Source organism: Panthera leo, chromosome D3, assembly GCF_018350215.1.
Source record: "Panthera leo isolate Ple1 chromosome D3, P.leo_Ple1_pat1.1, whole genome shotgun sequence".
Classification (NCBI taxonomy): Eukaryota; Metazoa; Chordata; class Mammalia; order Carnivora; family Felidae; genus Panthera; species Panthera leo.
Genome location: NC_056690.1, coordinates 53,515,307 through 53,541,692, shown reverse-complemented (window position 1 = coordinate 53,541,692; position 26,386 = coordinate 53,515,307). Strand labels below are relative to the sequence as shown.

General features: G+C 42.6%; 1 protein-coding gene across 9 annotated transcripts in view; it reads left to right on the top strand.

Annotated features, from left to right (window-relative positions):
• Window positions 1–26,386, top strand: part of B4GALT6 (beta-1,4-galactosyltransferase 6) — a 97,366-nt gene that overhangs the window by 20,792 nt on the left and 50,188 nt on the right. For 5 of the 9 annotated variants that reach the window (XM_042910317.1, XM_042910315.1, XM_042910316.1 and 2 more), the window contains exons 2-3: window positions 1,971–2,087; window positions 9,305–9,418. In XM_042910317.1, coding sequence (XP_042766251.1) covers window positions 1,971–2,087; window positions 9,305–9,418 — 231 coding nt within the window. Of the gene's footprint in view, window positions 1–1,970; window positions 2,088–7,691; window positions 7,744–9,304; window positions 9,419–22,882; window positions 23,334–26,386 lie in introns of those variants that run through there. The other 4 variants (XM_042910321.1, XM_042910319.1, XM_042910322.1 and 1 more) reach the window with 3 other exon arrangements.

The following is a 26,386-nucleotide window of genomic DNA, read 5'->3' as shown; positions in this document are numbered from 1 at the left end:
TACTCGCACATCCTTGCTTAGGCTCAGTACTGTTTCCTGGAGGCAAAGACTTTGACAGGGGCCTCAGTCCTGCTGCTTCATGACAGGTCTTTTCCCCAGTTTGGTATGGAACAAGGCTTACAAGGTATTTACATCACCGACAATAAATTTCCTACATAAGTTCAAGTTTAAATGATCCAGGGTGTTGAAAACCAGTTGGCATTAGTTTTCTATTTGATGGTTTTTCCCTGTATCAATTCAGTTGAAGTTTTGTTTTCCTACATTTGTTTTGGTTGGCTATTCTTTTGTTTTCATTTTGCACTTTGTTTTCTTCTTTCTTTTAAAGTCCACTGAAGGGCAAAAATGTAATAAAAACTTGTGTTTGTAAACCCACGGGTGTAATAAATTCAAGCCTAAATGAGTTATATATAATTATAGGACTGCTTTCTAGAGAGGATGTAGACATGCTCTTAAAATGATTGAGGTAGAACTTATGTGAAGCTTGGATTTCTGTTTCTGTCTCTGTTACAGATTGAAGGTAAGAGGAGAGTGTTATTTTACTCTGTTCTCTACTAGTTTTATTTACTTTGCTCCTTTGTATTTCGAGCAAATTAACATTGACATAAAAAATGGGAAAGGAGGTAGTAAACATTACATTTTGCTCATCTCTTTGTATCATCTCAAGGAAGTAGAATAAGACCCAGAAAATTAGTTGGCATTTAAGATTTTTTAACTTGGCATTCATTTTTTGAGAGTGTCATTACAGTGTTCAGGGTCAGATTATTTTAAAATCCTAAGAGTCATTAGGTGAACCTTGCAGTTTTTTGGTTTTGCAATGAAAATGATCCTCCTCCCTTTGACTGTGTGGAGTTCATGATGTTTTGGTCGTATGCTTGGAGAATTTAGAGAAGAAGGGGCTTTAGAGAACAGCCAGGGCAGTACTGCCTTTTTTAGGGGAGGAAGCCAAGATTCGGTGAGCTGTCCAAAGTTATGCCTGCATTGTGCTTGTAGAATCATGACTGAGAAAGAAAGGATCTTTTGATTACTTCTGTGCCTCTCTGAAGAGGCCTGGCATCTCTTAAAGGCAGAGATTTTTGTAATCTTGGTCAATTTACCAGTTTCTCCCAAAGGAAGACATTTGGGGCCTTGTTCGAAGCACTTAACCACTAAGAATTAAATGTACCAACTTGAAAATGCACATTGATTTTGATTGTGTCTGCTTTTACAATCCTGGTAGGTAGATTTGTGATTGAAAGGGAGTGTAAAAGTTCCAAGAAATTAACTCAGTAGAGAGAAATTACCAAAATAGGTATTGATTCTAGGTCATTCTGCCCCCTAACTCTCCTTCCCCAAAGACACTGAGAATTTGCAAGATCTATTGTGAGATTCATATTCATACTAGATGTGGTGATTTATGATATATTTATGATTAGATAAGGAATGCTTGCCTTTGTTGGAGTTTTGATTTGAGGGAATTCATATAGAATTAGAGAAAGTATATTATGTGATTGTATATTTGTAGTAAAATGCCTTTTTTGAAATTTCTAAGTGTATTTTATGGTAGAAAATAATTTATGAATAAAGGAATTATGATATTCAGTTAGTCTCATTCTATTTGATGGACATCACTACTTAAATCTTTCATTTTTATTGTTTTAAAAAAGCAGTTTGTTTTATGTTTTTGTTTGTTGTTGTTGTTGTTTTTTATATTTTATTTTATTTTTAAGAAATCTCTACTCCTAACTTGGGGCTCCAACCTAAAACCCTGAGATCAAGAATCCCATGCTCTCCCCACTGAGCCAGCCAAGCACCCCTGTTTTTATAAGTTTTTGATAATGGGCAGTAATCATTTTATATTTCTGTTTTCTCTTTGGACATGCTGATTAAGTCAGTTGGGGTCTGTTGGACAGTTCCTCATTCTGACTATTATTTTATTAAATTAAAAACAAAAGCATACTGAGTCATGATACTTCATCTTTTTTCTTTTGTAGCCAACACGTATCTCTTCATGGTACAAGCTCGAGGAATAATGTTGAGAGAAAATGTGAAAACCATAGGACATATGATCAGGCTGTACACAAACAAGAACACCACACTCAACGGTACAGGTGAGATGGCTAGCTGCTTCCTCCTTCTCTGCTTCTGTTTCTTAACGTTTGTAGCAAAAAGAGGTAAACCAAGTCTCGCAGCCTCTGGTTTTGTCTCTAAGTAACTCTTTTAATGATGAAGGTGTCTCCTACTGTCTGTGCGGGGAGGTTCTTGTACTGCGTGAGCCAGGGCTGTCCCATGTTTTAGGATATGTAAAAGTGTTCTCACAGAGGGGACGGGGGTTTTGTCCAAAGATACTTAATTCTTGCAAGCATACAATGCAAAAAGCTTTTCCAATTCACCTATTGTCAAGAGGAACTAACCACAGAGAGAGTAGTTTATCCATATTAGTCCTTTTGCTGTCTCTCTTTATGCCCATTCTGACTCCTAAAATGTTTTTCAACTATGTCTAGAAAATACTTACTGTTTTTAATTGCAGAAGATTCTTAATAATTGTATGGCTTTTTAAGGGGGCTTCAGGAGAAATTATTGAAGATTGGAAATCCGTAGCTAGCTGCTCTTCTTTAAAAATATTATCTGGAAGTAGACTCTCCATCACAATCACATTTGGTTAAAACTTAAGTAATATGCCCAAGTAGTGCTTTAATGAAGGTAGACTTGATGTAAATAGCTTTAACTACTGTGGAAGAATGCTCATGCCCCCATGTGGCAGAGTTTCTGCGGTGTCTCCTGAAGTGTTATTAGAGGTTACTTAAAGGTTTTAGTGATTCATTGTCACTTGTTGCATCCTCTATATTCTCATTTTAAGCAGTTAAAATTAAAGATTTGGAGTGCCTGGGTGACTCAGTCGGTTGAGTGTCCGACTTCAGCTCAGGCCATGATCTCACAGCTTGTGAGTTTGAGCCCCGTGTCAGGCTCTGTGCTGATAGCTCAGAGCCTGGAACCTGCTTCAGATTCTGTGCCTCCTTCTCTCTCTGCCCCAACCCACTCGCATTCTGTCTCTGTCTCTCCCAAAAATAAATAAACATTAAAAAAAAAAGATTTAATTTATGTCAATAGTTCTCCAATGTGCCATTGTAAACAAGAGGCAGACACACACACACACACACACACACACACACACACACACACTCTATTAATAGGAAGTCCCTATCTTCCAACCATAGATCTTCTTAAAATGTCTGTTAAGGTGGGTAATAGTTTTACCCTTCTAAAAAATTCAAGACTGTATCATATTGATTCTTAATTTAATTTCACACGTGCTTCTACGAAATCCATTCTAGCCATTTGCCTGATTTGTTTGATGATGTCACAAATCAAAACACTCTTGTTTTCTCCCTTTTAATTTTAAAGAAATTTCTTTTAGAAAGACTGTCATTGTACTTGGAATTTTAATAGTATAGTAAAAATCTTGTTAACTGGTCTTCTGCTTTAATTGGTCTTCTGAGTAGTAGGTCAGTGTTAGGAGCAGTTTAAACATTATAAAAGCTTCTTTAGGACTTGTTCTGGTTGAATAAGTTGATTGTGAAAGTGTTCACTAAAAGTTCACTCCACTGAACAGAAATACTCAGCATCTTTAGGTTACTGTATTCGTATAAGGGAGTGCTGGACTTCTGTGCATGATCAGGTTCTTTTCCTGGGGCATGAATAAGTTTTATGTGAGAACATTGAGCTTGATTAAGAGAATTTATTACTGAGTCAAGACCCCACAACTGGAAGACAAGAAAGAAATGGGGAAATCCTCTTTTCCCCTTTACCATCTCATATTTTCTTTCTTTTTAAAAAAAATTTTTTTTTAATGTTTACTTCTTCTGAGAGAGAGAGAGAGAGAGAGAGTCAGAGTATGAGTGGGGGAGGGGCAGAGAGAGAGGGAGACACAGAATCTGAAGCAGGCTCCAGGCTCTGAGCTGTCAGCACAGAGCCCGACGCAGGGCTCGAACTCACAAACTGTGAGATCATGACCTGGGCCGAAGTTGGACGCTCAACCGATTGAGCCACGCAGGTGCCCCTTCCATCTCGTATTTTCAATAGTGACCCAACAACTAATGCCAGCTTTGGTAAGAGTTGGCTTACTTTTGTTAACCTTTGAAAACTTTTCACATGGTTCCTTCACTGGTGGTAACACTGTTCTCTGGGGACAGTCATTGTATCAGCTACAGATCGGGATTGGTCATAAGAAAGACCCGGCTGCAGTGGCTTAAGCACATGAGGCTTTATATTCTTATGTCTGGAAGTTGGCTATCTGTGGCTGTGGTGGAGAGTGTCCTCACACGCCTTCCATCTTCTGCTCTGTCACAGAGTTTTACAGTCTGAGGTTGTTATAGGGCCCCGGTCCTTATATTTGTACTTGGGTCAGTAAGAAGGAAGAAAGGAAGAGGGAAGAACAGAGGGACCCTTTTAAGGAGACTTCCCAGAAGTTTCACATGGTATCTTTGTTTAAATCTCGGTGGCCAGGACTTTGTTATAACAGGCTATAAATTACAGTCTTTGAGCTGGGTACACTGGTGCTTTGAATGAAATTGGGGTTGTGTTACCTAAGGAGAAAGAGAAAATGGAGTTTGAGTAGGCAACTATGAGGCTTTTGCCATGTTCACTGATATTGAACAATTGGTATGGTTAGTGTACTTTACTAGATACTGGAGATACAACATTAAGAACAATATCCTCCCTTTGTATGAGGATCTCTAGGCTTTTGGGAGAGATGGAAGCATACATGGTTATTTATAATACTGTTATTTCTTTTCTTTTAAGTTTATTCATTTTGGGAGAGAGAGAGAGAGAGTGTGTGCATGTGTGTGCGTGCAAGCACGGGCGTGTGTGAGTGGGTGAGGGGCAGAGAGAGAGAGAATCCCAAACAGGCTCCATGCTCAGCACAGAGTCTGACCCAGGGCTCAATCCCATGACCTTGAGACTATGACCTGAGTGGAAATCAAGAGTCAGATGCTTAACCGGCTGAGCCATCCAGGTGCACCAATATAATGCAGTTTATTTCTGCACAGACATACAGATATAATCTGCAAAAAGGAGATAATGGCCAATAAGGTGTACAAAGAGCTAACTGAACTCTAGGGGAAAATCGATTAACATGTACTGGCTCATTTAAAATTTAACACTTGATGGCAAATAGATTGTGATATGTCTAAGCACACATTTGATTTCAGAAAAGGGTTTTTAACCTCTTACCTGGCTTTCTGAAGCACCAAATGTAAATACATACTGTATGTAATACTTTTGTAAAGAAATTACACACTCTCATGATCAAATGATGCTTTGCCTTATAGCTACAGAGTTAGTCAAGTTTAGAAACAAGATGTAATCAGTGAATAATTACCGAAGCAGAGGATAGTTGTCATGCAGCGTTAGAAGTGGTAGGTTTGTTAGAAATAACCCAGCACACTTCCTCGTTTGATAGATGCAGGGTCTGAGACGCCACAGGCAACACACCATAAGCAGTGGTAAACAGGCTAGAACTCTCACTGAGTTTCTGTACCTGTTTTAAGCTGCCGTTTGTGGGAAAAACTATGCCCTTGAGGGTCCTTTTTCCATTAGTCATAAGGTCCTATGAGAGCTGAGGAGGGGACCTGCCCAGCAGTTTTCATTCTGTGTCTCTCTTTCCTTCAGGTGTGGTGCTAGAAGAGAGGAAGAAGGCTGGGGGCCCAGAACTCATTGTGTTTTCATCCATCCATTCATTAGATGAAATAATGTCTATATTTTACAGCAGTTGTGGTAGATCAGTCTCAACTGCATCTATCATGCATAACCTTTTAAAACTGCTCCTGATTTTGAAAGCAGTGGTTTTACTTGATGGACCTAAGCACTTTTGTGGGAATAATGATTTTGTGGGTTTATTACAGTATAGCCTCCAAAAGCTTAAATTGTTGGCTGTATTATCAGTTGTGAGGTGTTCATTTACAGTAAATTTTTTACCATGTTGTAGATACTTTATTAGATACTGGAAATCAAAGGCAATTTGATTTCAAAAAAAAGATATTCAGACTAGTGGCAGGGGTTGAGTGGATGGATTTATACATAATACATCGGGATGACATAAGTCCCACTGGACGCAGTACTCAAGGGGTGCGGAGACTTTTCTGTAAGTCTGGCAATGAGTTGAGACCCTTATGATCATTTGTGATGATGTGGCCAAGAATAACATGTTTAGCTCCAAAACTTTGTGTTTAAAGGAAGTGAATATATTCCTGTTGTGTGTCTTTGAGGTTTGTTTTATTTTTAATGGTTCTTTAAAAACTGATGCAAGGGTACTTTGTGAAAGACTCAGTCATTCTAGCACTAAAATAAAAAGTGAAACAATCCTCCAGACCTCCCGTTGCCACCAGGCTTCCCAGGGGGAGCTATCGTTAACAGTTTGTTTTACAGAAATGTCTAGAGAGCTTATTACTTCTGTGAGTTGGATGTAGATTTATAGAATCATAGCAAGTGGCTAAAAGAAGGAGCCAGACATTAATAACAAGAAATAATAAATTATGCACAATAAGAAAATACTCTTATTTAAAGTTAACTACATGACATGAAGAAATTGCTTGGGAATTTTGAGAATGTTAATATTTATCTGCCTCAGGATTATAAGAAAATGAATCTTCTGAACACATAAAGTCCAGGGACAACCTTATTTATCTGCTGTTTTTAGCTCCTACAAATGCATAGTGTATAGTAAATGCCTACTATAGTACGAGTCCCCATAAATGAAGAAAAGTTTTTTGAATATAACTTGAAATTTGATCTATATCTGGATATATTTTTTAAAAAGCATCTTAAGGAGGAGCGCCTGGGTGGCTCAGTCGGTTAAGCGTCCAACTTCGGCTCAGGTCATGATATCGCGGTTCGTGAGTTCAAGCCCTGCGTCGGGCTCTGTGCTGACAGCTCAGAGCCTGGAGCCTGTTTCAGATTCTGTGTCTCCCTCTCTCTCTCTGACCCTCCCCCATTCATGCTCTGTCTCTCTCTGTCTCAAAAATAAATAAAAACGTTAAAAAAAAATTAAAAAAAAAGCATCTTAAGGAAAGAATCAGAACTTTAATGGACTTACACTTCTTTTATGTTCAGTATCTTAAATCATTCAGATATATATGGGGGACATATAGGGTGTGGACTGCTAGAGGGGTCTCAATGCTCTTGGTGTGTCCCTGGTTATAAAACAATTAATGTCCACTAAACGCCCCCTCCCCTTTGGGTTGGAGGATTTTCTTTGTTGAGTGCTTTCCAGGGCTCTTCTGGAGAGGGGCATTGGGAGGATTCTGTCGCTGGGGCTTTCCAGCTTCCTGGTGGAATAGGCCTTAGCAGTTGTACATCTTATCGTGGGGTTTCCTGGCAGTAAATGCACTTCCCTTAAAACCTTCCCCGTGCCCTGCCAAATTCATAACTGGGATTTCCATGTAGTCCTTTAGAATTGGACCTTCTCCTCCAGCTTCTGTCTTCTCCTTGGTACCAGATCCCCTTATACCTCCTCTTGCAGCCTCTGCAGGGTCCCGTCCAGCAGGTGTGCCTGGGGGTGGGGAGAGTCTCTTTCCTCGGAAGTGCCATCCTGGAGCCCGGGCTGCATCCCTTGTCAAATTCATTTTGATGATGAGTGAATATCTATGTTAGGCAAAAAGTATGCAGGTGTTTGGTATTTGATTATTCTAATATAATTCATATTCAATTGCCAGGATTCTACCATTTTTCCACAGTGAGAGGGTTTAGTTTTTCCAGTTTAGTGAGGTATGTGATTTTTACCTTTCGCCTTTTGCTTGCTGGTCACTGACAGACAGGCCTCTTTTTGCAGTCACATGCCTCTTCTCCTCTTTCTTCTCTCTTTTCATGCAGACCAGTTCAGATAGGAATAACTGTTTCAACAGAGCAGATTACTGGAGATTGAGAGAATATCTTTGCATTTTCCTAAAGTGTCTGCTAGAGCTTCATTTCCTGTGGGGACACGGTTTATGACCTAGGAGACAGACAGTAGTTTAATCAGCTGTTTCCGAGTCTTGTCTCTTACTGCGTGTTGGTCTCATTCTCTTAGACTGGCCTCATTTTACATAGAGGTCATGGTTCTCAGGCCTGAATCTCAGAACCTTGTTACAGAAAGGGCCGAAACATGATCTCTTTGGTTCCAAGTTCAAAATTCCTAAGGTTCTACTGTCCCAGGTTAAGTCACATGCACGTCTCTGAACCAGTCACTCATAGCTCTAGTCAGTGAGTATATATATGGGCTCCAGATTGTTCTGAGCATTTCTCTAACTGAAACCTGAAAATGGCTACATGAGGTAGGCACAGGTGGGAAACTACATTGTCTTGCCCTGTGCCACAAAGCTAGGGCATTTTGGAGCAAGGATTTGAACTCCCCATTTGACTGTGGCACCCTAACTAGTGCCCTCCCTGTATGCTGTATAACTTGCAGTATCTAAAAATAATGGACCTAACATGAGATAGAGCTTCACAGCTCCCCAGGGACTGCAACCTGCTATTGCTATTGGGAATGAGTAATTTAAAGATTTAAAATGGGGGGCGCCTGTGGGTGGCTCAGTCGGTTAAGCGTCCGACTTCAGCTCAGGTCATGATCTCGCGGTCTGTGAGTTCGAGCCCCGCGTCGGGCTCTAGGCTGATGGCTCAGAGCCTGGAGCCTGCTTCCGATTCTGTGTCTCCCTCTCTCTCTGCCCCTCCCCCGTTCATGCTCTGTCTCTCTTTGTCTCAAAAATAAATAAATGTTAAAAAAAAAATTAAAAAAAAAAGATTTAAAATGGACCGTATTACAGAAGTAACTTGAGTGGTAAATCTCAGTTTCTTAAGTGTGGGGTGGTGAGAAAACAGTACTCCCACCCCTCTGCTCCGTGGTTACTAGAAGCATTGTGCTGTGACGGTGTGGTTGTCCAGGATACCCTTGGCCATTTGACGGTGGAGAGGATTCCCTGGTATACTTTCACATTCCCTTTTGATCTTGCTCAGCCGGGGGAGGGATGGGAGCAGGTGTTCTCCTATGGTTACAGATAAGCCTGCTCTGTATGTATGCACAGATCTGGCCAGGCTGCTCTCTAGACTTTTCCCCAGTTCCCTTGGGAAATCATGCTGAGAGGTCTTTTCTAGCAGCAGTGAAGGGTGAATGGGAGAGTAGCCACAGCAGCTGCGTTTGCTTTTCTCTAGTTCTTTGTAGATAATTGCTTTTAAGTACTTCTGTAGATTGCATACTGTAGGCCTTCTCACAGTGGTAGTGACATATTTCGTACTAGGAGCAAAGAAAGCAAAAGGGAGTTTTTTGGTTGTAACTTTTTTCTCTCTCTCCAAGATTATCCTGAAGGCAATAATTCAAGTGATTATCTTGTTCAAACAACAACATATCTTCCGGAAAACTTCACATATTCACCATATCTCCCCTGCCCAGAAAAACTGCCTTATATGCGTAAGTGTCATCTAATTTTGACTTAACTGTTTGCTTGTGTTATAATAAAATAATACAAATCATATGGTTTGAGCACACCATGCTCAGATCATTAACTGTGGGTGCTAATGTTCATGTTATGTAGCATGTTACTTGATATTTCTTTTTTGGACAAGGCATTTTTTTGGGGTGGGAGGGAGATTGAAAAGTTGAAGAAAAAGCTTATCGCTTACCCAGAAGCAACCTCTATTGTGAGTTTGATATGTGTTCTTACAGGTTATTTAAAAAAATTTTTTTACAGAAATAGGTAGACAGTTATAATGTCTCAAAGGTGTTAAGAATTTATATAAATTGTCTTAAGATTACAATTATTTCTAGAATTTGCTTGCTTAATTAAAAAAAAATTTTTTTAAATATTTATTTTTGAGAGAGAGAGAGAGCCAGCATGAGTGGGGGAGGGGCAGAGAGAGAGGGAGACAATTGGAAGTAGGCTTCAGGCTCTGAGCTGTCAGCACAGAGCCCGATTCAGGGCTCAAACTCACCAACCGTGAGATCATGACCTGAGCTGAAGTCGGACTGAGGCACCCAGGCGCCCTTCCTTAATTTTTTTAGAACGATCCACATTGATACATATAGATCTACTTATTTTCCTTAATTACTGTATTGTACATGTTTGAATAAGGGTACTACATTTCATTTACCTTTTTACCTGCTGATGGAAATTTACATGGTTTCCACTTTTTTGCTATCACAAAGTAGTGTTATTGGGAGCAGGACGGTACAGATTTCTCTGCATGTGGTACATATATGCTTGAGGGTTCATCCCTAGAACTGGAGTTGCTACATAGGCTGGCTTGGTTTTGCACCAAAGGAGCTGTACCAGTTTATTTTTATTTTTATTTTCATTTTTTTCAAGTGCTTATTTATTTTTGAGAGAGAGAGACAGAGAGCACATGAGCAGAGAAGGGCAGAGAGAGAGGGAGAGAGAGAATGCCAAGCAGGCCCTTGCTGTCAGCACAGAGCCCATTGCGGGGCTCAATCCCACTTACTGTGAAATCATGACCTGAGTCGAAACCAAGAGTCTGACGCTTAACCAACTGAACCACCCAGGTGCCCTGGAGCTGTACCAGTTTATATCCTCAACATCAAAGCATGAATGTAACTATTTTGATATTGATAGACTTTTAAATTTTTGCTAATGTGATAAAAATATATTTTCTAATTTGTTAAAAAATGATATCTCGTTTGGATTTTCACTTTTCTCATTAGCAATGGGTTTGAGTAACTTTTGATGGGTTAGTGAGTGGTTTTGAATTTTCTCTCCTGTGACTCACTCAGTTGTGTGCTTTATTGATTCCATATTGGTTAATTGGACTTTTGTCCTGATTAATGGAAGTTCTTTACATATATTCCAACAGTGACCTATTGTCTGCTGTATGTATTGTATAACAGCTTTTCACAGTCCTTGGCTTGTCTTTTCATTTTGTTTATGGAATCTTCTGTTTTATAGAAGTTTAAAGTTACGATATTTTCAAGTGTATCAATCGTGTTAAAGTTTTTGCTTTTTCTGTCTCAAGAAAGCTTTCTATATTACTCCAAGGCCGTACAAATACTCTTTTATTTCCTTCTAATAGTTTTACCATTTTGTACTTAACTTTTGTGTATGAGATAGCAACAAAGATGGTGTATTTTAAAAATATGTATTTTTAAAAATACATATTTTTTCAAAATTATGAAAACAGTACATGATCATTTAAAAGCCCACTATAATCACTCAGAAGCTGCAGGGCTATCATTTTGGCATTTTTTTCTTTGTATGTTTCCCCTCCCCCAATTTTAAGCATGATCTGTACAGATAAGCTTATATGTTGATTTTTATGTAATTAAAAAATTAAATAAATATCCTTTTGAATTGCTTATTTATCCTTGGGTTCTAAAGCACTCAGTATCAAAATGTGTTTTTTATGTCTTTACATAAGTATTCTTTCTTGAAGAAATTGGCCTTTGCCTATCATATTTATAAACTGAAAGTTTATCGTTGGTAAATTATTGAAATTATATATTTACAATCAAGAGTCCCCTTTCAATGAATGTCATCTAAGGCCATGGGTCTCAAATTTGGGGGTGCATCAGAATCAGCTGGATAGTCTTAAAATTCAGGTTGCTGTGCTCCACATTCGGAGTTTCAGACTCCATATATCTTGAGTGGGGTCTGAGAATTTTCATCCCTAACAGGTTCCTGGGTGCTGGTGATCCTTGGGCCACACTTTGAGAGCCACCAATCTGGAGTACGTCCTACTCTAGCCACCAGCCTAGAGTAGGCTATATCAGGCCTGAGGAACTTTTGTGATTCTTGGTCCCAACCTCTAAGTGATTTTATTAATCTGACAGGGGGCATGGGTATTTTAAAAAAGATTCTCACTTGACTCGAATCTTCCTGTCTCTTTGCTGTCTTATAATAGAGAATGAAGCTATGATTTTTGTGGCCGTGTATTTGTCATTACTTTGTTATTGTAGCCCTGGTTTTCTAAAAATGAATGTTTTTGTCTGTGCAGTACTGAAACCACTAAGTAATGTTCTGTTGAAATATTGATTATAATAATTTCATTTTCATAATTTGCATATTCAAGGGTTTACAGTCTTAGGAAATCTTTCTGTTCTCGGTTTAGTTGCCATTTTCTTAATTACTGCTTTATGGGTACTAATTAAACTCTGTTTAAAAGCATCTGCCTGCCAGGCCTTCCTACTAGCACTGCTCTCCTCCAGCCCACAACTTGTAGATGTCCCTGTCGTGGTGCTTGAGAGACTCTGTCAGGCCTGCTGCGCACTCACTGCCCTGTCACTGAATGTCCTGCTGCTACTGCTCCTTATCACTGCTTCCGTCAGAGTCTTCTTCACAAGAGAGGATCACACTGGTTGGGCGAGCCACCTTTTCACAGAAGGCCTCCTCATGGGCTGCTGGCTTTGGGTCCAGCACCACCCCCATGTCGTAGTTAGAAGATTGGTCATGTACAATAACTACTTAGAATGGGGCCGTGGGAACAGCCAATATAATGAGGCTTCTTCCAAGAGGGGCTTACTTGAGCCATCCAGGAGAGCCCCTTCACTGAGTCATGTGACCTCTGCAAAATAGAGCCTCACTTTACCTATCTGTAAACTAGGGAGTATTGTATCAACTTCACAGTGTTGCAAGGATAAAAAGAAGTGCAGTGCTTTAAGCTTGATAGACATTAGTTTGATATTCTCTTTCTTCCTCACTGCTTTGATGGAGCTACACGTTGTGATGATCAAGGGAATGAAAAACCTGGGAGAAATGGGTGGAGTTAAGGGGTTTTATACTTACCTATGTATCCCTATTTTTTTTTTTAAGTTCACAGGATTATTTCCCATTGATAATAGAGAATGGCATACCAAAATACCTAAGTGTAAAATCTTTTTATAATATTGCACAAAATAATTGAATGCAGTATCTCCCTAAATAATAGTTAAACGAAGTCCGTGTAGGGAGAAGGTCTACTTTGATGAAAACTGTCCAAGTATGAATGATACTTAATTTTCCTGTAATTTTCACCAAAAGTGAAGTTGAGGCTTAACATTGGTGTGTTTGATTATCTAGCTGTAGCTTCTTTTTTATTTTTCTCTAGTGGAGCAATGGGACTGCCAGCACTGGATTACCATAGAGATAAACTTGTGGCTTTTCCAGTTGGAATTTAGATAAAATGGATTTCATGGATTTCAGCAATATTTTACATTCAGTCAATTATACCATAAAATCTATTTTATAATTTTTTTTTAATGTTTGTTTATTTCTGAGACAGAGAGAGACAGAGCATGAGTGGGGGAGGGGCAGAGAGAGAGGGAGACACAGGATCTAAAGCAGGCTCCAGGCTCTGAGCTGTCAGCCCAGAGCCCGATGCGGGGCTTGAACTCAAAGATCATGAGATCATGACCTGAGCCAAAATCAGACGTTTAACCAACTGAGCCACCTAGGCGCCCCTGTAAAATCTGTTTGTTTGTTTTTTTAAATTTTTTTTTTAACGTTTATTTATTTTTGAGACAGAGAGAGACAGAGCATGAACGGGGGAGGGGCAGAGAGAGGGAGACACAGAATCTGAAACAGGCTCCAGGCTCTGAGCCATCAGCCCCTGTAAAATCTGTTTTAATGTGTGTTATTTATACAATATGAGTGACTTCTTTGTCACTGTTAGTATTTATAGATCCTCCAGAGGGCTAATCCATTTTCAGCTTTCTTAAATTTATGTGAGACTCTCCTTGCTAACAAAGTAAAGTAGAAATTTCACTTTTTCCAGACCTAAAAAATAACAAGTGCTTAGCGTGGATGGTTTGATTTTTGTGAGTGAAGCAGAGTGGGGAAAATGTCATTTGTGTACTTTGCATTAAAATGAAGGTAGACTAGGGGCGCCTGGGTGGCGCAGTCGGTTAAGCGTCCGACTTCAGCCAGGTCACGATCTCACGGTCCGTGAGTTCGAGCCCCGCGTCAGGCTCTGGGCTGATGGCTCAGAGCCTGGAGCCTGTTTCCGATTCTGTGTCTCCCTCTCTCTCTGTCCCTCCCCCGTTCATGCTCTGTCTCTCTCTGTCCCAAAAATAAATAAACGTTGAAAAAAAAAAAAAAAAATAAATAAATAAATAAATAAAATAAAATGAAGGTAGACTTGCCTGGAGTTTTCCTATCTTTTAATTCTTCGAACAGAATACATTTCCAGTAACTTTCATATATTTTGTCCTTACTGTTTGTGGAATATTTCCCTTTATGGTTTAACCTTGGTAATTGCTATAGTTGGTAGACTTAGGAATATAACAAAAGCTATAAGGACTTTTTGAGATGAATTTCAATAACTCAAATGAAAATCAGGAGAAAGGGACAAGATAAGTACACTTCAGAGAAGCTCAAAGAATATGTACTATGACAAACCATCATGCACATGTGTACTGTAAAAAGAGATGGGAACCATTTTCGAGTAAACCGTGGCTGCACATGTAGTGGCCTTGGGTTGTTCACAGGGGCAGGCAGAGGAGACACGAAGCTGAATGGCCCTGTGTCTAACAGCCAGAGCAGGTAACACGCTCACAGAAAAGCAGCGTCCTCACTATGAATGGGTTATTATGTGATGAAAGGGAACCTATGGTTCATTCGAAAAGGGAAAGGGAGATGTCAGTGAGAGGGGACATTGTAATTGGCTCTTGCAAGATAGTTCACTAGTAGCTGAGGTAACAGTGTCAGAGCCTGAAGGGTTCTGTGAGAATGGAGGGTGGTCTGTTGTGACCAGGGTGGGAAGTGAGGCTGGACAGGGAGGGGAGGGGCCTTGAGGGCCATGTGGGTTCCAGGAGTCCCCGGGCACCCATGAGATAGGCCTCAGAGGGAGCAGGGCCCTTGAGCATATATGCAAAGGGTTGATTTGTGGCCTGTGTGCCTATCTCTAGGATGAGTGTACAGTTTTCAAAGGGTCTGGGGCAAAAAAGGATAAAACAAAATGAACAAAGACCACTGCTCTAAGCAGATGAGTAGTGTGACTAAGATGGTATTCAGAAAGACTATTCTGATGAGAAGTGGAAAAATGGATGAAAATGGGAAAATACTAGAACCTGGAAGGCCAGCAAGGAGCTTTCTGCCTGGGCCAAGAGGAATGACAAGAGCATATGCCGAGGCTGTGGCATTGGAGAGAGGACAAGGCACCAAAAAGAAGCCCTAGGAGTGCCATCGGCTAGATGTGGTGGCCAACCAAGGGATCAGGGTTAATGAGCAAGTTTCTGGCTTGGTGATTGCTAACTGAAACAAGTAATGCAGGATAAACATCACATTTGGAGAATAAGGAAGTTAATGAGGAAGTTAGACTTGGGCCTTGTTTAAAGCTCAGGAGAGTTAATTTGGGGTCTGAATTTCATCAGAGAGATCTGGGCTAGAAACAGAGGAAGTGAGATGGGAATGCTAAGGGTGGGTCCCTGGAGAATACTGGCACTTGTGGGGGCAACGGGTAGTCAGTAGCAGAAGAGAGAACTGTCAGGGACATGAAGGAGTCAGGGAGCAGTGTCCCAGAGGCTAATGAGGACACAGTTTTGAGGAGAGAATGTTCTGTCTTGTGACATACCTCAAAGCAGATGGAATGAAGACCTGTGACAAGCCATTGAGTGTGGCATAGAGAAAACAGAGGCGACACCAAATGCAGTCTCAGTAGAGGGGTAGGGTAGGGTGCAAAAGACACTGTCCGGAGAAGTGACTCAGAGGGATATAAAAACTTGTTGGTTAAAAAAAAATAGTGTGGTGGGAAAGGGAAGTAGAATGGAGGAAGGTATCTGGAGGAGGTGGGGGCAAGGGAAGAACTCTTTAGGAAGATATGGACTTGAGCAAGTTTTGGGGAATTCCAGAGAGACTGTCGAGATGGTAAATACAAGGAAGCAGAAGGGAAGTATCCATGGAGCCAGATTCTGGAGAAGTTTACAGGAAACAGAAGTAGGTTCAAGTCAAGGAATTAGCCTTGGAAAGCAAGAACCTCTTCTCCCCTGAGGCAAGAGTATATATAGTTCATTGGGAGATGAGGTGGAGAAAGTTAGGGGGGTTCATGCCTATTACTTCAGTGTTCCTGATAAAGTGGGAGGCCATATACGTATGAGAGGTTGGCCAGGAAGGCGGGACTCAGTGGTGGGCAGTTCCCGCAACTGAAATGTGTTCATGTCCAGCTGTGTGGCCACAAACATGATTCAGGGGTGTCTACTGACATAGGAGGTTTGAGAATGGGTCCAGTAACCTTCATTCTAAACAGCTATGCCTCGTGATTCTTAGCCACGTGACCAAAATTACTGAGCTGCTTATTAGAAGACCAGATAGACTGGGCAAATGAGGATATAGCAGAGAGAAATTTAAGCCAGAGCTGACTGGCTTTCAATTCTGACACTGCCAGTCCTCCTAGGTAATGGTGATGCTTAAGGTATGAATACAGGTCAGAGTTTATAAGGATGATGTACTAAATAAAGAAAGAAAGAAAGAAAGAAAGAAAGAAAGAAAGATAGATAGATAGATAGATAGATATACAGGGGAGGGGAGAGTACCTCCTGGTCAGTAAACAAGGCTGGATATTTGAAGGTGGTACAATTAAAAATCACAAACTTCAAAGGAGGTGAATTCATGAAAGAAGGAAGTAAGTGTGTGTGTGTGTGTGTGTGTGTGTGTGTGTGTGTGTGTGTGTTTGTAGAGTGTAGCTGTAAGTCTGCAGAATACTTTCTTTTATCCCCGGCTCCAAGATTGTAGACCTAGGAAAGCAAGCATTTGGCACAGTTTGAAAGGGAGAACACGTTTTCATTTAAGATGAGGGGTAGGGTGGTATTCTAGGGAAGACACTGAAGTACAGTATATGGAAGCTCTTGGCAATGAAATGGTTCCAGGAAACATTTGAAATCACGGGAGGAGTATATGATATACCATATTTTCTTGACAAGATACATTATAAATTTCATAACAGCTTTTTGGGAACAAGAAAGAAGCAGTACATGAAATGCACACGTTGTAGGGTGTGTCCCTGTGTCAGGATGCGAAAACATAAGTCAGTGCGTGTCTCAGAGTTGAGGAAATACAATAATAGTTGTGGATTATGACACTAAAGGAGATGGTCAGTTTATCAATAGCTGGGGACTAAGAAAACAGTTTGGAAGACGTGATAAAGGCTGCGGGGCTTTCAAGGGGGGACCAAAGGTTCATTGGGTGGTTTATGAGGGAAAGGTGAGGACAAAAAGCAAAGACTGTTAACTGGAGGTTCAGGTAGTCATTCAGAGTAAAGTGAGAGAAAACTATAAGCAAGGGAAGAAATTGGGTGTTAAGAGCTGTGTGTTGTGACCAGTATTAGGAGATGAGAACTTGGGCTGTATGGAGGCTGTTATTTTGGGTCATTTACGTGTGGGACACCTGTTGCACAAATGGCTTACAGGCATATTTTAGTACCTGGTAGAGCCAAGGGGTGGAAATAAAGTAGGAAAGAAGCAGGAAGAGAGGTGAGACAAGATTGGACATGGCCAGCTTTGCCATTCCTACCCATTCATCCATCCATCCATCCATCCATCCATCCATCCAGTGTCCAGGCATTGCACTTCGCATTGGTGATGTGTGGCTAAAAACCACTCTGTGTTTAGAATACTTAGATTTGGTCACTTCAGGAGTAGTTGAGTAAGAAATCGTCTGTGTAAGTAGGCATAAAATTCCAGAAGTTGAGGAGCCTAAGTAGTTCCCTATTGGGAATAGGCAGTTTCTAGTGTTGGCCTCAAAGGAGGCAGTGGGTTACTAGGGGGGCGTGATGCCTGATGTAGCTGTTTAGCCTTGAGCTGTGTGTGCTCAGGCAGCAGCCCAGGGGGAGTGGGAGAGAATGTGTATCTTAACATAACAATCCATTTTTTGACTTTGGAGAGGAATTCACCTGATGGGATATTTCTTCGGGAAATTCATGTCTTTCTCAGCACTGTCGATCAGATCTTTGGGTTTCTTCAGATCTTCCCGGCCATTTGAAACCCTGAGGGCAAAGTGGTGATAAAAATCAGAGTATCCAGAATTAGGCTTTAGATACCAAAAAATAGATATAGGCCCTGAACTCAGTCACAGGAAGCTGTGGATTTTTAGAGAAAGCAACTCTCTGACTAGAGATAATATGCCTTACATTTTACTTGAAATGTAAGAAAATGTAAACATAGGTAATTCATATGCATTGACTATTATTTTAAGAATTATGTTTTAATAGAAACAGTAATATCCTAAGTCATGTCACGTGATATGTTGTAGGCCACACTACCATGAGCATGTGGTTTGGGCCTGCACACACCTAACGGACCCCAGACCCATTTAGGTTTCCAAACTGGGTGGCATTATCACATGTCTTGCTAATTCAGCATTAGAAAATTATAGTAAATACCATATATAACCAGTGATGCAACTAAGTTTTTCTCAACACATAACAGAAGTAGTTTGGCATCAGGCTTTGTTGACAGGACTGATGGGTAGCTTACAACTGACTTTTGTTCTTCCACTTGACCTGACCCTCTCGCGAACTGGCAGCCCCGATTCTATTCAGGCACCGAGTTCTGCTCTTTCCTTTCAACTCCATCCAGTTCCACCTTCCAAATAGTGAAAATCAAGATTTGATAGATTACGTTATTTACATTTGTGTGCTGATTGGTGGCACTGCTGGATAAATTGATTTCAGAGACTATATTTTTGACTTTTTAATTTCTTTTTTATTTTAAAAAAATGTTTATTTGTTTTGAGAGACAGGGAGAGAAAGCGTGTGTAGGGGTGGGGCAGAGGAGAGGGAGAGAGAGAGAATCCCAAGTAGGCCCCATGCTGCCAATGCAGAGCCCGACATGGGGCTCGATCCCATGAACTGCGAGATCATGACCTCAGTCGAAATCAAGAGTTGGACGCTAAACCGCTTAACCGACTGAGCCACCCAGGCGCCCTGACTTTTTAATTTCTAACTGGGGAGAGAGCATACGTTCTCACTGGAAAAGCTCAGGTTAGCACAGGTGCTGAGTGAAGATTGGGGGTTCTCTGTGGAGTTCAGCGGGTCCTTTTTCTTCAGTTGCCCTTGGCATCTCAACAAGTGAAGTAAAGGGGGTCTAGTCTGGCTGATTGCTTACGTTTTTACACGTAGAGAAAGTTTTATCCTCTTCTGGTTTTAAAGCACTGGAATGCTTCTTTGAGTGAAACCTCAAGGGGACATCCAGTATGTAAAGGAGGTGACAGTCACTTCAGTGGGTGCAGTGGTGGGAGGACCCCAAGTCTCCCTGAGAGATGTTTTTCTACTGAGGATCGTTTGGAAACCTTGTCACCAGTAGTTCTTCTGCTTCGTGCCTCTTCCCGGCCATTCTCTGTAATGTTCCCTTTTCCCTTCACTTTCTGTGCATGGCATCTTTCCCCTAACACCTTGTGTTGAGAAGTGAGCTGGTGTATTGAATTAAGAATATGCAGATTAGGGGCGCCTGAGTGGCTCAGTCATTTAAGCGTCTAACTCTTGATCTTAGCTCAGATCATGATCTCAGGGTTCGTGGCTGAGATCACAGCCCACATCGGGCTCTGTGCTGACAGCATGGAGCTTGCTTGGGATTCTCTCTCTCTCTCTCTCTCTCTCTCTCTCTCTCTCTCTCTCAAATAAATAAGTAAACATTAAAAAAAAAAAAAAAGGAATATGCAGATTATGACCCGCTGGATGAGGTTAGCACAAGCCATTCACATGGGGTAGGCAGGTAGTCCCTCAGCATCTGAGCTCCCACTTTTGGGGAAATGAAATTCAGGCAGTCATTTTGACTGGAGTTACAGTTTCAGTACACCCATACACAGGAAACAGAGTCATAGGGTTTAATGACAGATTCCAGAAGCAGGGGGGCTCAGTGAGCTGGGGGAAGGGCAGTCTTCTGTTCCAGGTTGAATGAGCAGGAGATAGAGAAAGGTAGCCGGCACCTATCACTTATAGGATGGTTGGGACAGAGGTCACTTAACTTTTTGGTGGGCTTAACTCTAAGTGATTATTTTAAAAGATGCCCTGACAAAAGCAAAGCAGAAATTTATGGCGGAAATCCTAAACTCAAGTCCTTATCTAAGTGACAGACTCTGGGTGTGAGCAGGGTTATCATAGTGTGAAATGCCTAGGCAGCAACTCAGAAAAACAAAGTTGTTTTTGCAGAAGAACAATAGTTGTTTTTCTCATCGCAACTGACCCCGTGATGCCTAGGCATTAATCTTTAGGGAAAATCATAGGCACTATCTGAACGGTGGAGGTATTACAAGCCACTGGCAGGGTTTTGGTCATCCAGCACATGAAGCACCTAAGCAAAGCAAAAATGCCAGTCAGCAATATCTATAGACAACAATTGGAAATGCTGTTTGTAATGACCCTCTCCATTTGTTGAGGTCCAGCAAAGAAAATAAACCAAAGCCCTTGGATAAGGTTAAGGTAGGTATTTGATTAAAAACTTGGGTAAGATGATGGAATACATATACCTGTTGGGCTATCTTTTGTAAATGTGTCTGAATGTTTCCAGAATTATTAATATTCATGCAGCAGACGGGCCCTTTACAGCACATATAGCTTCTTCCCTGGCCAGTAGATAATCTAAAACTAAACGGTTACCCAAAACTGTCTGCTGCATCAGGGCTGGGCTTTGGTGTAACAGTCCAGTGTGTTTGGCAGGGTGGCTGACAGGTTGCTGTTTATCTTAATAATTTGTTGTTGTGTGCCTAGTGGGGTGGCAGCTAGCCCAGTCCCAGTGAGGGATAACAGCAGACCTGTGCCCAATATAATGGGGTTGAATACTGTTTCCTTTTCACGTGAGGGGGCAGAGATACGGATTGGCGGGTCCTGTTCAGCGATGTGTAAGGGTAGCTCCAGGGAGACTGAAGTACGCTGGTAGGAATAGACAGGACTCGTGGGGGCTGGCGCGGAGGCAAATGCATTGGAGGTTGAGGGAAGAAGTGCACATATGGAGAGCCACGTATCTATGACAGCCCCAGGGCATTGGACCCACAGTGGACACTAACTGCTTAATCAGGGAAGCTAAAGTAAGTTGGAAGTCCCTCCTGGATGGTTGGGCATTGAGGCCCAAGGCCACAGGAGTGGTTCTCCTTGGGACAGGGTGTAGATCATAAGCATCCATGTGGTGTTGGTTCCTGGGCAGATACGGAGGATTATAAAAGGCGGTGGGGGCTCCTGCCAAGCATCACATAGTGTACTGCAAAATGTCCTGCATGAGAGCAGTTGAGCACCATGGACAGAGGTCAGGCAAGCCACAGGGGCGTATAGGGAGAGCCTTTTGCTGGTCAGATGGGGGCAGGATCAATATTTTAGCTTCGTAGGCCACTAACTCGGGAACAGCCTTTGTTGAGCCTGGTAAGATGTCTGGCAATTCTAGCAGCCCTCAAAATAAGCTGTGATTTCTGCCTATTGTATAAAAAATATTTAAGACTGTCAGAAGACTTGAATAGGAGGATTGTCTATTTTGTGTGTCCTAGTGGATAATTAGGGAACTGTATGGGTAATTGTCCCTCCCAGAAGAGAGACAAGCTCTGGGGAGTTGCTGGGTCCCTAGGGCAGAGGCCTTGGCAACTTCTACTCTCAGAGGTCAGAGTTTGGGAGCCCAGATCCTGGTGCCAGGGCTGGGACATTCCAAGCGGTAACGACATTTGCCTTCCAGGTGGGCCGGTGGTCTCTTGAAGAGCCCACAGTGCCTGAGCAAAGACTTCCGGCTTGTATTTGAGCTGTCCTGGATTAGGGGCCCGTGATGTCCAGAACCACTCACACAGAGGGACCTTTGGTCATCTAATGAGAGAGTGAGCTGAGTTGAGGTGCCACTCCTCCATGGGGACTGAGAAGGGGCCTGGAAGCCCTAATATCTCCGGGGGCCCTCTGTTGGGTTCCTGGCTGAAGGGGGGAGAGGGGCCATTTGCCTTTACTGGCAAACAAGATTTGGGCTTCAGGAAAATTATCTTTTTCATGTCTAGCTACAGCATTAATGTGGTCTAATGCCTATTATGCCATATCTAACATTGCTGTGAATTGTAACAGTATGGCCTTATAATTGGGTGGGGGTGCTTTAAGAAGAACTCCTTAGATTCTGGCCCCGAGGGCACCCTCTGGGTTGGAAGTGGCCAAGGGGGTCCGTGGAAGCATGCCCATTAGCCCATCCCAATTTTATATAAGCGGAGGCATGCTTCATCTAGGCTTGTCTACGCGCAGGGAACCCGGGCTGTAATAACTGTGATGGACGGACAGGCCTGGTGCCAAGCCATAGAAACACACATCCGGTGAGGCAGCTTCTTCCTCTCATCTCTGTGGACTCCGGAGGCTTGTGGGGGAGGTCTCTTCCTGAGAGTCTATTCCTGTTTTTGTCTGCATCTCTTGCCCTGGTGGCTCGATGCATTTGGGAGTGCTGTCGTTGTGGTGACAAGTCCAGAGGCTCCTCCAGGGTGTCTGTAATAAAACAGGCCCTCAATACCTTGGGTTGTTTTTTTGGTACAAGTTATGAATTTTGAGGACTTTGGCCAGTCTGGCCAGGACACGCATCTCAGCCACTGTAACCAACAGTTCAGAGCCAGTTCCAAAGACCTGTAAGAGCCAATTTGCACCCTTCTCCCCCTTCCTATGGGCAGATTTTTCTAGAAAACCCTTGCATTTCTATTCTGTATAAGTAACTTGTCTCCCATTTCTTTTCACCCTGGTGGTTGGGCGTTTTGGTTGGGAGGATAGCGACAGGGGACACCTGGGATGGAGGTTGCCCCTTCCCGGACTCGTGCTGCCACACCTGCCTTTCTAGGTTGTTCCAACCAACCCTCCAAGTGGTCGGGGTTCCCCTCCACCAGTGCAGCAGTAGCTGATGTACTGGGGAAAGCTCCCAAGCCTCAGGAACATAGCACCGGTGATTAGGCGTGTTGATATGCCACGCTGTTCGGTACCGAACAGGCCATCTGAGCAGGGGTCTTACAAATGTCTAGTGGTTTTTCAACCTCCACTGGGAACTTGGGAGGAGCCGGTACCGTGTGTTCAGGGGCCCTGCTTTTGTGGCGAGAATGTGTCCTGCTGTACCACACCAAGGATGGGACTCCTGACATCCCATGGGGTTGGGGGGGGTGATTTGCGACAGCAGCAAGCATTGTGGCAGCATAGGAGGTTGTTGACCTCAGCATTGTGTCCACCCAGAGGTCCGTGATACCCCTGGTAGAGTCACCTCTCTCATGTGTTAGGGCTGGCTTTCCAAGCTCAACACCCTAGTCCCAGCCACCAACAGCGTGGGCCCAGCAGCCAGCCACACCTGTGGCACTAATCTAAGAGAACTCCCTTCCGTGTCCCTGCCACTGCCCTGCCCTGTCCACTGCCCCTGCCTGGGGAAAGGCGGCAGGGTCCTGCTATTTCCACTAGCTCACCTTGGCCCGGTGCTGGGACTCTTGCATGTGAGTATTGCAGATTACCTCCAGACCTGGCACACAGCAGGGACTTGTTTAGGGACTAGTGGGAAACACACCTACTGCTGACTGGAGCCTGCTGGTGGTCAGCTTTTCAGGGGAGTCTGCCTTTCACTGCATCGACAATTTAGGGTGGGGATTTGTGAACAGTACGCAGCCGTGCAAAAACAGTGCCACAGACTGCCAGCAAGCAGTGGGTTCCTTCCCAGGGAGACTGAGTGGTCTGGGAGAGGAAGTTAGTAAGCCATTTGTAGCTCCAGGGCATTGTATGGGGGTACACACTGCACCCACGATCCCATCATTATCACCGGTTGTGTTGAGAAGCAGAACTGGTATATTGAATTAAGAATACCCAGATGCCACCCACATGGGGCAGGCAGGCGCTCCCTCAGCATCTGAGCTCCCACTTTGGGGAAATGAAACCCAGGGAGTCATTTTGACTGGAGTTACAGTTTCAGCACACCCACACAAAGGAAGTCGAGTCACAAGATTTAATTACTTCCAGATCCCAGAAGCAAGGGGGCTCGGTGAGCTGGGGGAAGGGCAGTCCTCTGTTCCAGGTTGAATGAGCAGGAGAGAGAGCAACTATCACTTACAGGGTGGTTGGGGCAGAGGTCACTTAACTTTTTGGTGGGCTTAACTCTAAGTGATTATTTTAAAAGGTGCCCTGGGGAAAAGCAAAGGAGGAAGTGATGGCAGGAATCCTAAAGTTGCATTCTTATCTCACTGGTGAGACTCTGGGTGTGAGTATGGTTATCATACTTTGAAATGCCGAGGCAGCAGCTCAGAAAAAAGAGTTGTTTGTCTCATTGCACTCCACCCCACTAATTTTGTGCTTCTTCTTCCTCTCCTCTTTCGGATCACGCTTTTACTGTTCCCAGTAGTGGCCATCCTATCTTGGAGGCCTGTCCCTTACCATCCGTCCCCCCTCACCCCCAAAATAGTACTGTTGCTGTGACCACTGGCATGACAACTTCATGCCACTGGGTTGTCTTTGGCCTTCAGCCAGTATGAGATTAAGATTTCAGAGGAAAGAGCAGCAAGCGCATAGGAAGGCAGCTGAGGGACTCTGAGGACGGTGCGTGGGGGGCAGGCAGAAGGGAGGTTGGACTCTGGATGCCTCATGCATTAGAGATGGTTAAGTGGTGGGCACCGGAGGCCCCGCCCATTGAGAAGAGAGACGTAAGACTTGCCTCTTCGTTTGCCAGTGCCTGTGTGTTTGAGATGAAAACGCAACAGCAAATGAGACTGGAGGGCCCTGCTGACAGTAATGATGATTACAGCTGTTAAAGCAGTCAAGCTGGAAAAAAGGCCAAAAAAATTGGTTTAACAGTGCATATAGAATACCAGCCTCAGTTACTCATATGAACTGCCTATTATTTATAATGACTATCATTTTAGCAATCATGCATACCATTAAGTGCATCAGATTTGTTTGTGTGAATTTTATTTGATTACAGTGGTAGATTCAGTCTTTGTCAGCTGAGCTGGTACTTATATTGATCAGTCTTACGCTGTGAACCTCCCCTTTCTCTTTGAGTTCATACGTTACTCTTTCCTTTTAGGTAAGCCTCATCTTTCTAAGATTAGCTACTTTGCATATCTTACCACCCAAAAGGCAGGGTAAAAGGCCACAGATGTAGTCAGGAGAACTGGCAGACATTAGAAGGTTGCACTTTTCTCCCCCAGCTTACCCTTTGAAATGTAGACATTTGTATTTTATTTAATTTTTATTTAAAAAAAATTTTTTTTTTAAAGTTTATTTATTTTGAGAGAGAGACAGCATGAGTGGGGAGGGGCAGAGAGAGAGAATCCCAAGCAGGCTCTGCACTGTCAGCGCAGAGCCCGACGCTGAGGCTCGAACTCACAAAACCGTTAGATCAGACCTGAGCCAAAACCAAGAGTCAAATGCTTAACCGGCTGAGCCGCCCAGACACCTGGCATCTGGTTTTTACAATGCTTCTCGCTGGCATGCCTGAGTGTTTAATGGAAGCTACTGATACTCCTGCCTAGTTAGGAGGAAGGGAGGGAGGGGAAGAGACACAGTTGTGAAACCTTAGGATACAGAACGACAGGAGGAAAGGAGAGGGCTCTCTCAAAGAGGAATTGAAGGTTTTATATGTGGAGTCATGGCCAGTCAGGCTCAGACGACCTGAAATGGGAAACCTCATTTGTTGGTATGTATTTTATGAGATGAAGAGGTTAGACCTAATTTAGTTCTGTTAGTTCTCAGTTCTGTTTCCGACTGAGTTAATGGAAATGACTTTCCACCCAAGAGTCTTTTGTCATTTCAGTGGTACACAACAGAAAAGCTAGTAGTAAAAACACCTCCAGTAAGATATTCGTTAACTCAGAAAGTGAGTGCCTGGTAGGCCAGGAATATCTTAAAAGCCTGTAGTTTTCCAGTTTTGCAAATCAAGGGGATACTGGGTAGGTGCTACAAATATAAATTGCTTAAGTTGTGTTTGCAAATTCTCTCTCTTAAATGTCAGTAGAGGACAGTAGGAACAGCTAACGTATATTGAGTGTGTACCTTTGTGGTTGATGCTGTTGCTTGATCCTTCTCACGGCACTGTTTCATCTAGTGGACACAACCACACGGGGAGGCAGGTGTTACCATCTGCTTTTGCAAAGAAGGAGGCTGAGGCACAGAGAAGTTAAATAGTGTCCCCAGTACGCAGAAGGTAGGATTTGGCGGTTTCCTGCCAATCTAACCGCTTAATTAACACTTACAGTCTGTGCTCTCGTGCTACCTAGGTTGACTATGTGGAAATTAAAAGTAGTTTTAAAATATGTGACTAAATTGTCAAATTACAATAATAAGCTAATCTGTAATGACGTGCAAACGTTTCCCAAAGAATATTAAAAATATTTGCTGTATTAAACAATTTGATTTCTCTTATCTTTGGCTGATTTACCAAAGATAGTGGAGTGATTTTATAATTTATCATCCAAACTAAAACTGAAAGGGAATGATACTAACAATCATGTGGTGATAACAGGAATAAACTGTACTGTCCTGGCAACTAAGTTATGCCATC